General features: G+C 40.2%; 1 protein-coding gene across 3 annotated transcripts in view; it reads right to left on the reverse strand.

Annotated features, from left to right (window-relative positions):
- Positions 1 to 11,232: 11,232 nt before the first annotated feature.
- Positions 11,233 to 13,247, reverse strand: part of LOC121603593 (neuropeptide F) — a 30,774-nt gene continuing 28,759 nt past the window's right edge. The window contains exons 3-5 of one of the 3 annotated variants that reach the window (XM_041932566.1): positions 12,308 to 12,427; positions 12,002 to 12,059; positions 11,233 to 11,923 (exon numbers count right to left, since the gene is read on the reverse strand). In XM_041932566.1, the coding sequence (XP_041788500.1) occupies positions 11,858 to 11,923; positions 12,002 to 12,059; positions 12,308 to 12,427 (244 nt within the window). In that variant the 3' untranslated portion in view covers positions 11,233 to 11,857. The remainder of the gene's footprint in view (positions 11,924 to 12,001; positions 12,060 to 12,307; positions 12,428 to 13,247) is intronic. The other 2 variants (XM_041932567.1, XM_041932568.1) reach the window with 2 other exon arrangements.

A 13,247-nucleotide genomic window follows, 5' to 3' on the forward strand; every position in this document is an offset into this window, starting at 1 on the left:
AAATGGTAGCTGATGATCGGGAGGAGGGGGTACTGGCATACGGCTGTTATGAGATTGAACATTATACTTAAATTGCCGGCGGGGGGGGGGGGGGGATTGGCGATGGAACCCCTACGATCACCGGTCACATGTCCTAAAATTGTTGCCGGCGAAGGGGGGGGGGGGTGCAGAAGGTTTTCCATCGACGGGGCCCCAACGACCATCTTTCCGGGGGCCCTTGTCGCTAATACTCTGTCCACTTGTACACATACGGCATACTACAGCCTAGAGATCATCAGCGACCGCCTAGTCCGCCTACCGTTAGGTCCGACGCTGGTTCATGACGGTGTTTTTTTGTTGTGGAGGTGCATCCTTCCTCCTGCCTGCAGCGTATGCATCGAGCAGGAGGCAGTGTGGCAGTATGCAAGTTGCACGCTGGATAGGAGCGGGCCCGCGGCACCGCCGTCATTCCTCACATCTGCATGCCCGTCGTGGGTTCTAACCGCGTATGAACCGTCCGCCGTAGCAAGGGCTGACTATCCGGCTACGTGGTACTCAAGTCCTGAAAAGGCCGGCATGATCGCGTAGACTATTACGCCAATACAGGGTTTCGAATCAAATAATGGACTACTTGATCCACTCGATGGAATGTTTCAAATGGTTAGGGGATGTATGCAACGTTGCTATGGAGGTTTGCAAGCATATAGGGGAATATATCACATGCTTAGGAGAAGTGTACAAAACAGCTATGGAGATTTGCATCCAGCTATGGAGCGCTCGGTTGTAGCGTTGTAGAAATTAATCTCAATTTAAAAAAAAAGCACCGCGTGATGATTTAAATGTTTGGGGTGATTAAACACATGTTTTAGGATCATTATAAGGAAATAGTGGTTAATCCGTAATAATATTTATTTGGACTAAATTTTCACTACGTCCTATCCGATTCAACACCCTATTCTACTATTTCTTTACATCATCAACATTTTCATACGTATTTAACAGTAATAATTCTTGAGGGTATTGTCAAAGTTTTAAAAGAAATCGTTTGACATGGTCTTTACTATTTTCTGGAATTTCATGCTGGCTCTTAGTTGGTTCTAAATTTAACGCGTGTGATTAAAGAACGGGGTAATTTGATTACTAGGTAGGAGAACTCTGATGAACATTATTTAAATATTCATGTTTAAATATGAGGAAAAATGTTGCCGCAAAGAAGAAATAGTAGAGTGGAGAATGTAGCACAGAAGAATGTTTAAATAGCAAATTCAATTTAAAATTAATTGTTATGTTACATGACAATACCAGAAACATGTGTTTAATCTACAGCGCTAGTTTAATTTCTACAGCGCTACAACCGAGCGCTCCATAGTTGGATGTAAAACTCCATAGCTGTTTTTTACACTTCTCCTAAGCGTTTGACATATTCCCCTATATGCTTGCAAACCTCCATAGCAACGTTGCAAACATCCCCTAACCCTTTGAAAAATTCCACCGAGTAGATCAAGTAGTCCATTATATGATTCGAAACCCTATAATAATAATAATAAGAAGAAGTGCGTGCTTGCGCGACTTCGGGGGTGCGTGCTCGCGAGCGCGATTTCGTGGGTGCGTGCTGGCGTGCGCGCTTTCATGCTCGCGGGCGCGCGTACGTGCGTGTGTGTGCGTGCGTGCGTGCTGGCGAACGCGCGTTCATGCATGTGTGCGCGTGTGTGTGTGTGCGCGAGTTTGTGCGCGCGAGTTTGTGCGCGCGTATTTGTGTGTGAGTTTGCGCGCGCGTGTTTGTGTGTTTGTGTGCGTGCGTTTGGAAACCTCAAAACTATTTGATTCTGATGCGTACATTTTCATCCGCTGCGGTTACAAAGTCCATGCATTTTCGATCTCGCTACCTGAGAGACAACACAACCATTGGCATTGGCATCTTTGCGATCGGCTCTGCTGTTGGGGGTATTAAAAAGACGCACGATCTAAGCAAACGTGCGTGTGATATATTGCACATTTATTTCTAATTCAGCTAGCGGACGCAACTGGAAACAAAACTTGAATTGAATTCATACAAAAGAGGATTCTGGATTTGTTTATTACGGTGCGCATATGGTGCTGCACCAGTCCGTCCAGAATCGGGCGTCTTGTTGGCTTGTCGGTATCGTGACGCCGATTGATCAGCAATGCCTTGGAATGGGTTCGGATCGGTAGGTTCATGTTTTGGTCGAGTGCATTCCGTGTATTTGCCTCGTCACAGCGGTAGTCCGGCAGCAACAAAGTCAAGACAAACTCTTACCCGGGTGCGGACTGCTACGCTAAGTTCTTTTATTATTATTATTATTATTATTATTATTATTATTATTATTATTATTATTATTATTATTATTATTATTATTATTGGCGTAATAGCCAACGCGATCATGCCGGCCTTTTCAGGACTTGAGTACCACGTAGCCGGATAGTCAGCCCTTGCTACGGCGGACGGTTCATACGCGGTTAGAACCCACGACGGGCATGCAGATGTGCGGAATGATGGTGGTGTCGCGGGCCCGCTCCTATCCAGCGTGCAACTTGCATACTGCCACACTGTCTCCTGCTCGATGCATACGCTGCAGGCAGGGGGAAGGATGCACCTCCACGATAAAAAAAACACGGCCATGAACCAGCGGCAGACCTAACGATAGGCGGACTAGGCGGTCGCCGAAGATCTCTAGTCTGTAGTATGCCGTATGTCTACAAGTGGACAGATTATTAGCGACAAGGGCCCCCGGAAAGATGGTCTTTAGGGCTCCGTGGCTGGAGAAAACCATTTGCACCTCCCCTCCTCCCATGGCGACTACAATTTTAGGGCCTGTGACCCATGATCATAGGGGTCCCATGGCCACCCCCCTTCCCGCCGGCAATTTAAGTATACTGTTCAATCTCCCAACAGCTGTGTGCCACTACCCCCTCCTCCCTCTCATCAGTTACCATTGACAGGGGCCTCAATTCGTCTTTCGGCCTTTCATGAACACCTTCCTTTCTTTGACCGATGGATCATAAAATTTCGGAAAAAACACATTTGGCGACAGTTTTGCACACACACGCACGCTCATACCCTTGCGCAGACGGCTCAGCATATCTGTGTAATCTACAACATACGAAAGCAAAAAGGCTTAGTGTAATAAAGTTATGCTTAATGCTTAACACGTTCAGATCGATGGCAGGCCCCACTGCCTGCCAGTGAACTTTCCAGCCTGTGTTCTAGGTGCTAGTGGAAAGGAAAGTTGATGAAAATCAGCGCCGGGATGAACGTGTTAATGCGAATTAGGATTCAGCGCGTTTCACAGCAAACCCTCCAGCGTTAGCTAGCGATTCCGTAGTCATTTTTACATTGCAGCAATTGAACTTATTGCGCTTTTTTGGTTTGATTTGTGAAAATGCAACTTCATCGCCGCAATGTTTGTTAACGGCTTTTTTGATCGCCACAGCAACTCATGAGCATTGACCACACGCGAGAAAGAGATAGCGCTATGGTGGGAAAAAGCACGGACGACGGCTGACAGCGATTGGCCGTCTGACGCACCAACACATCCAAACCTTCGATATCGCGCTCAGGCGAGGGGTATGAGGCGGAGCCAGGGACGGGCAGCTCGACGAGCTGCTTGACAAATTTGCCGTTGGAGAGAAAAGGAAGGCATGATAAAATTCTCCGAACGCCATAATTTCTTCCGTCGCTTTGCGCAGCGGGAATCACTTAGGGGAGTTTTGCAATCGATTAGGGCAGGTATGTCAAACAGGCGGCCCGCGGGCCGCATGCGGCCCGCGTCGATTCTGAATGCGGCCCGAGAGAATATTTTGAGAAGTGCTGAAATCAAAACCAAAATCACTGCAAACCAAAAATCTGTTATTACTATTTGTCGAGGTGTATTAAATTTTCGAGAGAAGAACAATCAAACAAATTTGAAAACTTCGCAGCAACTAGTGATTGATTGTCGGAATAGCTCCACGGCTCAAAACCATTTCCGATCTTAGCTATTCCGGCTCCGATTCCGGCAAAATCCAACCAACAGTTCCACTCGGTAAGCAGCGGTCGGCAAACGTTTGATGCCAAGGGCCAAATTTAGTAAATGATCATAAGCCGCGGGCGAGGAAATGAAGTTTGTTTTGCACTTATCATCTTGCCACTCTCATCAAAATATTTTAGAAGAAAAAAAATTATATCGATTGTTGATATTGTTGTTTTTTTCTTTAATTATGGCATCAAAATAAAGTTGAAACTTGATATTTACAATTTTTGAATCAAATTGCAAAGATTCATCAGTTAAGTATCAGTAAAAGAGTGCGCAAAAGTGTGATCAGTCAAAACAAAAAAGCAAGAGTAATATATCTTATTGATAACCTCCGAAAAAGTAAATTAGCTAATTATCATAATACTCCACGAATAAGTAATTCTGAGTCAGAATAATTGATATCAGATCACTCACAAATAGATTATATCGTTGTTCTCGTAAAAAAGCAATAGTTTGTTTTCAATCGTGGAAAGTTTTTTCTTACTCCAACTGATTGTTAGCCAAAGATAAAGAATGCGAAAATTCCTTTTCGTTTCTTATTTATTAATTTGCTATCACCAGGGATGTGCCTGCAATGTTAATATTATATAGTAAAAATGTAACCTCGAATTCGACCATAATGATGATTCCTTTTATCCATATTATGATAATCGAAGTTGGAAGAGTTTGACGGTATGAAATGAGATACTCCTCAAAGATGATCATTAATATATGTACGGATAGGTTCTTCCCATGTTTCATAATTAGAAAACCAATTCGGGTGCCAGATTGAACGTTGTGGCGGGCCGGACTTTGCCGACCGCTGGTCTAGAGTCATTCGGAACCGTTGGAGAAATCGGTTGTCGCGGCTAGTCTGCAGTCAGAAATGGCTCCGGTCGGTCCTATCGATCTCAATGCCTCTGACTGCCGAGTAAAGGCTTTAGTCGGCTCCGAATTGCTCCGATCAGATCTGCTGTGTATGTTACATCTTTGATGTTCGATTGGAGCCACTTCTGTTTTTTTGTTTTTGATAAAAGGATTTAGATTAAGGATCAAAATAAACGAAATACCGTAGTCCTGTAATACATGGCTTATTAATAGATTAGCTCACACATTCCATACTGTAATTCGCGAATCATTTCCCTTCAAGTGTCAAAAAAATATTTGCCGATCTTTTTGGGATCACGCACCACGAATCTGCGTCTGATAAAATTATCGTAATTTAATAAGATTTTTCATAAAAAACGGGTTCTTGCTAAAAGAAATGAATATACCAAGCTCTTGATCTGTCGAAAAATTGCGGTCAAATATTTTCGTTATTCATCCAGCGATTAATAGCTCGGATTGCTTGAATAAGATTCGCTACACGATGCTAGACTTACCCTACCTCTGTGAAAAAGTGTGTTTGACAGATATTTTCTAGTAGAACTGCCGTGTGAGAACGATACTAATGAAAAATATCCTATTTTAATAATAAGAATAAAAAAAATTATATATGACTTTTAAAGTACATTAAACATTTTTTCACATCAAAAAGCACATAGAAAAATAACATCGCAAATTTGTTTATGACTAACGATTCCAGATTTGAAGCGAGGAGTACAAAAAGTCAATTTGTCTAATAATAATGATCTTATACAGTATTTTATATGAATGTTGGGGAATATTTTTTATTCTCAACTTTGCGGCCCGCGAATCACTGAAAATTTGTACTTGCGGCCCTCCGATGAAATGAGTTTGACACAGCTGGATTAGGGGAATGTTGCAAGCGTACTGTGGAGCTGTCATCAGACTGTGGGTGCCGCTAAAAAACCTTAAAAAATATTTTCGTCAATCTTACTAACTTATCACGTTTAATTATGGCTCCGCTGCAGGATTTATTTAGTTTATCATGTGTACAGCAGAATCCCACACGAAAACAACTCCAAACGATGTTTAAAAAAAACATCATCGGTACCAATTCGTAGCTTTTTACACCGGCACCCACAGTCTGATGACAGCTCCACAGTACGATTGCAACATTCCCCTAATCCAGGTATGTCAAACTGGCGGCCCGCGGGCCGCATGCGGCCCGCATCGATTCTGAATGCGGCCCACGAGAATATTTTGAGAATTACTAAAAGCACTGCAGACAATAAATCTGTTACTACTATTAGTTAAAGTGTATTTAATTTTCCAGAGCAGAACAATCCTTTTTTGGTATATTTTTCGAAACTAACATGAATGTACCGATAACATCTCATAAACTTAGTCTACACAATCGTACATATCAATCGAGACCCTTAAGAGTCATTGAATCGAATGCAAGCTCAATCGTATTATGTTTCGATTAAATTCTGAATATTGGGGCCCTTCACGATTCTAGTCAGTTTTTTGTATGGAGTTTGACAGTTGAAGGCTGAAATTATGTAATCACTCCATACAAAACCACAAACAAAAATAGCCTGCAATTTTCAGTCTAGAATATTCTAGCCTCAAAGCTAGAACTAGATTCGAGTACCTGCTCGAAAACACGGTGTTGTTTACATTTACCCCAAGGAGCATTAAAGAGATCACGTGGTGGAATCTAGAATCAAAGTGTATGTAGTCCAGGTGGTCTCATAGTATGTTTTTTAAAACCAAATTTGAATATCACTTTTTGACAGGATGGGTGAAATCTTTTGTTCAAACAAGCTTTCTTGAGGCTTTACGAATACTCAAAACACTCTTAATATTTTCATTCAGAAGCAGAAGCGATAAAAATCAGCCTTCTAAATTCATACACCTTGGGATAAGCCCACATATATATTATACTCACTTAGATAGCTGCTCGAAAACTGCTATACAATGCAAACAGCTGACAGGCTGAAATTTCAGGCAGAAATTTCGTGCGGTGCCGTTCGAAGCCAATAGAGCAGTTTAGAGCCATTCGAAACCGTTGGAGTCATCGGTTGTCCCACCGAATTTGACAATCTCCATGCCCCTGCCGAGTATAGGATTCATTCGGCTCCGAATTTTTTCCTACCTTAGAATGTTACATCATTGATGTTCGTTTGGAGCCACTTCTGTTTTTTGTCATAATCATGCCACCATAAATGTTAATAAAAGTGATTGTTGCCAAGTTGGAATTATTTGTAACCAACATTCTACAAGACGAATTAATGTACTTTCCAACCTCCCCAAAAATCAAAAACCAAAATTATATGATTACGCTTAAGCCTAAAGGATTTCGACCAAGGATAAAAACAATCGAAATGCCGAAGCCTTGCAATACAAAGCTTATTAATAGATAAGCTCACACAGTCCTCAATTCGCGAATCATCTCTCTTCAAGTGTCAAAAACAGATTTGCCGATCTGTATGGGATCACACACGAATCTTCGTCAGATAAAATTATCGTAATTTAAAAAAAGTTGTTCGTAAAATACGGGTTGTTATAAGAAATGAATATGTCACCAGAATACTTGGAACTTGGAAATTAGCGAAAAATAATGTTTAAACACGTTTCATTACAATTTTCTCTTGATCTGTCAATACATTGCAAGTGTAAACAGTTTAAAATTAGGTTACTTATACTTATCTCGGGTGCAATAATCTAATCTACAAGAACTGCAATAAAATAGGAATTACAGCGAACAGAACGGCACCTCCTACGACACACAAAAAACGATAGAAAGCCCTCGTGTACGATAAAAGCAACAATTGTGAAAAATAAAGCTGTTTACACAAGCAAATATTTTTGTTATTCATCCAGCGATGGATAGCTTGGATTGCTTGAAAAAGATTCACCACAGGCTGCTAGACTTCCCCTACTTCAGTGAAAAAGTGTGTTTGACAGATATTTTCTAGCAGAACTACCATAAGAGAACGCGAGTAATGAAAAATATCCTATTTTAATAATAATATTGAAAGTACATTAAATTTTTTTTCTAGTATAAAAAGAGCACATATAAAAATAACATCGCGAATTTGTACATAACAAACCATTCCAGATAAGAAGCGAAGAGTACAAAAAGTTAATTTGATTAACAATAAAAATCTAAAAAAGTATTTTACATAAATATTGGGGTATATTTTTCATTCTCAACATTGCGGCCCGCGAATCACTGAAAATTTGTACTTGCGGCCCTCTGATGAAATGAGTTTGACACAGCTGCCCTAATCGATTGCAAAACTCCCCTAAGTGATTGAAAACATCCACAGCTTGCTTGCAACATTCCCTTACCGATTTGCAACATTCCCCTAAGTGATTGAACTATTCCCTTATATGATTCGAAACCCTGTAATCAAAAAAGAGTGGTGTTTCCTACCCATCTACAACAGTACGTACCCTAGTCTCGAAGGGAGTACTGTAGCAGCCCACTGTGCAGTACGCGTGGCTCGTACGCAGAGTACGAGCTGTCATCAAGAGAGCTGTCAGAATTCCTTTGCGTGAACGACCATCTTGTTTGGCGCCCATTTGTAGAGCAGACCGATTTGTGAAAAGCAAAAATAAAGATAATTGAACTAAACGCTAAACGGTTAATACAAATTTCCTTCTTAATGTACTTTTAGACACGGCACCAATCTGCACCTCTGGGTTACCGTCTAGCCCTCTTCTGCAAATACCAGCATCGGTCAGCAGCCCGGATGCCACCACAGCCGAGCCTAGCCGCACTCCTGGCCTATCGTCTGACCATCCAATGCAAACATCAGCATCGGCCATTAATCCGGACGCCACCTCCAGCCGTGGCGCTGCCGCCTCGTACGTTGCGAATCCAGCAATCCCGGAGCAATTTTAATACAGGAACCACACCGGCCTTCTAGACTTAGAAGACCGCCCAGTAGGTTCGGTGTTTATAGATGTTGTTTTTAAAAAAGGGGAGATGTCGGATGCATTACAAAGCGGGGCACTCAGATTCGCTCTCCGCGAGAGCGATCTCTCGTCGGCTGACGAGCACGAGTGCCCACCGTCCCGGTACCGATGGAGATCGTTCTCTCGGTACCGATCGGCATAAGAGGGAACATACGGAGAGGTCGAGAGAGATTAGAGGAGATTAGGGGGCATTCGGGTCCGCGACGCGTTTGGAGCAACAGCTCACTATCCTCCCGCGTATCAATGTAATAGTCGAAATAGGAATAAATATATTATAATATAATAGAACACAAAAAACTTATTAAATGTTGTATAATTTTACAAGAAAATTAAAACACAAAAAACACTTTATATTTCGAAAATTACAACAAGAAACCCGGATTTGTTCATTTGTAAACTAACCACTATGATCAAAACGACAGTTGTCAACAAAGCATCCATAGCATACTACGATATTTGGTACACCGATGGTTAGTTGTACCAATTATGGACATACGGAAAAAAAGGCATATTTTCGATGAAATTTAGGTAGATTTTAATGTGTAGTCGTTAAATAACTAAGTAATTTGCACCAAAATGATGATTTTGAAATAAAATTTTGGTTAGGTGCTTGAAAATCGCTCTTAGCAAAATGGTGAAAGATACCAAAAATCTTGGAAAACACAATTAAAAAGGGTGATATTTAACAAACGGAAGTGAGCAGTATGGAACTAATAAAGCACAAATGTGTCAAAATGTTCATATTTGTAATGAAAAATCCTTCCGTGGTTTTAGAATGCACATAGACTGTTTTAGACCAAAAATAGTGTTCGTTATAGCCATAATTGATGCTATAGCCACAATTGGTACACCCTAAATTTACAAAATCGAATCTTTTGAAGCGGTGCTTATTACCATTATTGTGGGGATAAATAAAACACCAAAGCCTCACCAAGCACCATATGTCCAAAGCATCTGCCCATTTTGCCCCAAGCGTAACTGCCCATTTTGCCCCACGTGAAGCATTTTTGTATTTTTGTTATATTAGTAAAAAAACGCATCAATCGCCTTGCATTCTTTAGACAAATTGTAAAGAAATATCATATCTTTGAAAATATATCATGAAAAACTTCAACGCATCTCTGTGACACTGGTTTAAGCTTATTTTCGAGGTGACTAAACCTTTTTTTGCATTTATCTTTGTTATTTGTTATGTAAGGGTTATGAAACTTACATGGTGTTCATAAAACACTCTAATGAATACATTTTGAGCATTAGAGTGAAATAGAGTGGAAAAATGATAAAATTCACCTATGACCAGGAACGCCGTACCGAGTTCATGCTTTTCACCACCGCTCTGGTAGATCATGCAATCACTGCGATACGGGCGCTCCATCACTCCTTTCCACCGCACCTCTTGAAGTGCTACTATTCCGAAGCCACGGGCCCTCACCTCGTCCGCAAGAATGCGGGTACTTCCAGGTGCTGTGAGGGACCTGCAGTTCCATGTTCCGAGTTTCCAATCGTTAGCCTTGTTCGGTTGCGTGGGTCGGTATCGTTTAGTCCGGTTCGACATCTCTTGCTTACTTTTCGTTGCATTTGGGGTTTTCTAGGGTTGGCTTGCAAGGCCTCTCCTCCAACCTCCTGTATCGTCGGAGGGCCTGCGCATCCTTGATTAATTTCCCTTATGATGCCAGGACAGAAAACTGTAAAGCCACTTCAAACCCACGTGGGTTAGTGGTGGTCGATTCAGTCGTTAATTCACCAAATTTTAGAACAATCGAAGCTGTCAGATCCGATCATATGTATTGACCTTGCCCGCGCTTGGCCCACCTTTTCCAAACATGTTGACGAGGAAAAGATGGATCAAAGGCTGGTTAGGGTAAATATGCTTAATAGGATTTTAACGCATCAATTAACACATCATAACATTTTAACTCATTCACTTACATCACAGCATAACGTCGGCAATATTATAAATCTATAAACTGTGCACTGACCAGCGAAATTAATGAGTCCATTTGCAAGTAAACAAACACACACAAATATGTTTTACAACAAACGAACTTTAACCCACACGTTTAATTGCTTCCTTTACACAATTAAACACATTTTGGAGTGAAACATGTGGAGCAAATGAATTACCCGTGTATAAAAACTAATTTCAACAACATTGAAGTGAGCGCTGCTGTGACCGTGTGGCTTAACCCACCAAACTGACAGTGGTTTGGATTTGTTGCATGTAACTGAATTTTTAGAACAGGAAATTGATGGCGTTTTTGGTATCTTGGTTATTTGGGAAGCCACTACAATTACAAAAAAGTGCAATAATAATAATAATGATTATAAATATACTGCTTGATCAAGGAAGGGTTGTTGTTATACTTAGTTGGTATAATGCAATTTCGAAATAATCTAACGATGCGTTTTTCAATGCAGCTTAAACATGTTGTATTCATTATTATTCTCATAAAGTTCGCAAAAACCATACACATTGTTGTTGGGATTGATATTTACTCTAAGCATAACACATTTATTGAATATAGTGTCTTCTGTCTAACGTAATGTTTAAATTTCAGCGAGAAGTTTCAAACTGTTCTTCATGTGATAAAATATAGATGGTCCGTAAATAGGCAATGTTTTGAGCTATTATTGATATAAATAGGTTTATTTTGTTCTCTCTTGTCCTGTTTTTTGTTCATTTTCGATAGTTGCTCCACATTAAGGGATTCGTTGAAGTGACTGTAGGTGAATTTAGTTTTTTTTATCTAGAAAAATCGCAAGGTTACCTAATGCTGTATACATAATGTAACTCCATCCTAAACGAGATTAAGTCCAGCAGTTTTATCGAACGAAAACTGGTTAAACTGTTAAGATTACTGGATTATTGGCTTTAATTGATGATTTCAATAACACAATATCTTCAATGCAAAAAGATACAGAAAAGCAGTAAATAGATCAGGATCATATCGTAGGCAGTATTTTTGTAGTTTAACTGGATGAGATAAACATGATGCTGCGGGTTGCTTTTGACCAATCTCAGGACTTCATGTCTAAATATTTGTTGGTAGCTGTTCATCTCGAAAATGTTGAATCCTGCCAATCAACCTGTAAAGATTCTGTTGTGTTTATTCAAACAAACTTGATAACAATATCGACTATAATTTAAAATGGGAAGTTTGGTAGATGTATATTACCTCCTGTTCATCCTGCCCAAATATTGCCGGGTTAAGATATCCACCACGCTTTCCGAATCTGCAAGACAAAGATGACAAAGGTAGTTTAAGTTATTAAACACCGATTTGCCTTGGTGATGGGTAAGCTAATAATTTCGAATGGTGTAATTTGAGCAGATCTTAAATGTTTGTCAGTTGTCATTGGTGTGCCTAGCAGGCCGCATAAAATTATATCCAAACTAGCAGCGATAAAAATGAGTTTAGTTAAAGGACATTACAAAGAAAAGAACATTTTTGTATGGTTCGGGCTTGGTGACAGCGGCTCACCTGGGTCTAGCGTCAGTCGAGTGTGCTCTGTCGATAGCTTCTAAGATGAAATATCCAATAATTTTATCAAGTCCCGAGTGAACACCATTAATATTGGGAGGGAGTTCACTTCGTATTAACCTACAAGAAAACACAAAGACACACACAGAAATTTGAGAGAAAAACTGGCACGAGCTTAACAGAACATGGAACCCGGAATGAAACATAGAAATATAAATTAACAAGTGTGCTCATTTTAGAAATAAAACAGATTCAGATTTGAAAGTGAATCAAACGAACATATCTCAGGAAATACAGGCGGCTCCCGAGATACACGGTAAATGGGGACCGTAAACGGCCGCAAAATACCGCGTATCTCGAATTTCCGCGTCAGTCGAGTTTCATGATTTCCAGGCTAAATATAACTAATTTTCGTGTAACTTTGCAAGCAGGGGATTAATTAATTATTTAATATGATTCTGTCTGAATTTAACAGTTTTAAACCTTTTGAATTAGTTTTAAACATTCCATTAAAAGCGAAATTATATGGTAGGGTAACTGTACCAGTTTTCGGCAGGCTAGTGCAGCAGTTTCACAAAAATTGCTCACACATCAATATTTTTCATTATTTTTCTTGAAAGTGTTGTTATTCTGGTTGATAAAATATCATAGTATGTTACAATATTTTTATTTGCCGTTTCAAAGCCCTTTTTCATAAATATTCGTGAAAATGCAAACATTGATTTTGCTCCTATTTTCGGCAGTTTGTTCCTATTTTCGGCAGGCTGTGTTCCTATTTTCGGCAGCGCGAACACGGGTCAGAAAATGGTTGTATCAATGTGAATATGTACATAAAAATGTTTAAAGCAATTTAACAATCTTACTTTCCTAAGATTGGTGTTAAAAAGCACTTTAATTATCAATTTTATGTGGCTTATTTTGGCCCGTTTTGACAGCCATT

This window comes from Anopheles merus, chromosome 2R (genome assembly GCF_017562075.2).
Source record: "Anopheles merus strain MAF chromosome 2R, AmerM5.1, whole genome shotgun sequence".
NCBI classification, from domain to species: Eukaryota; Metazoa; Arthropoda; class Insecta; order Diptera; family Culicidae; genus Anopheles; species Anopheles merus.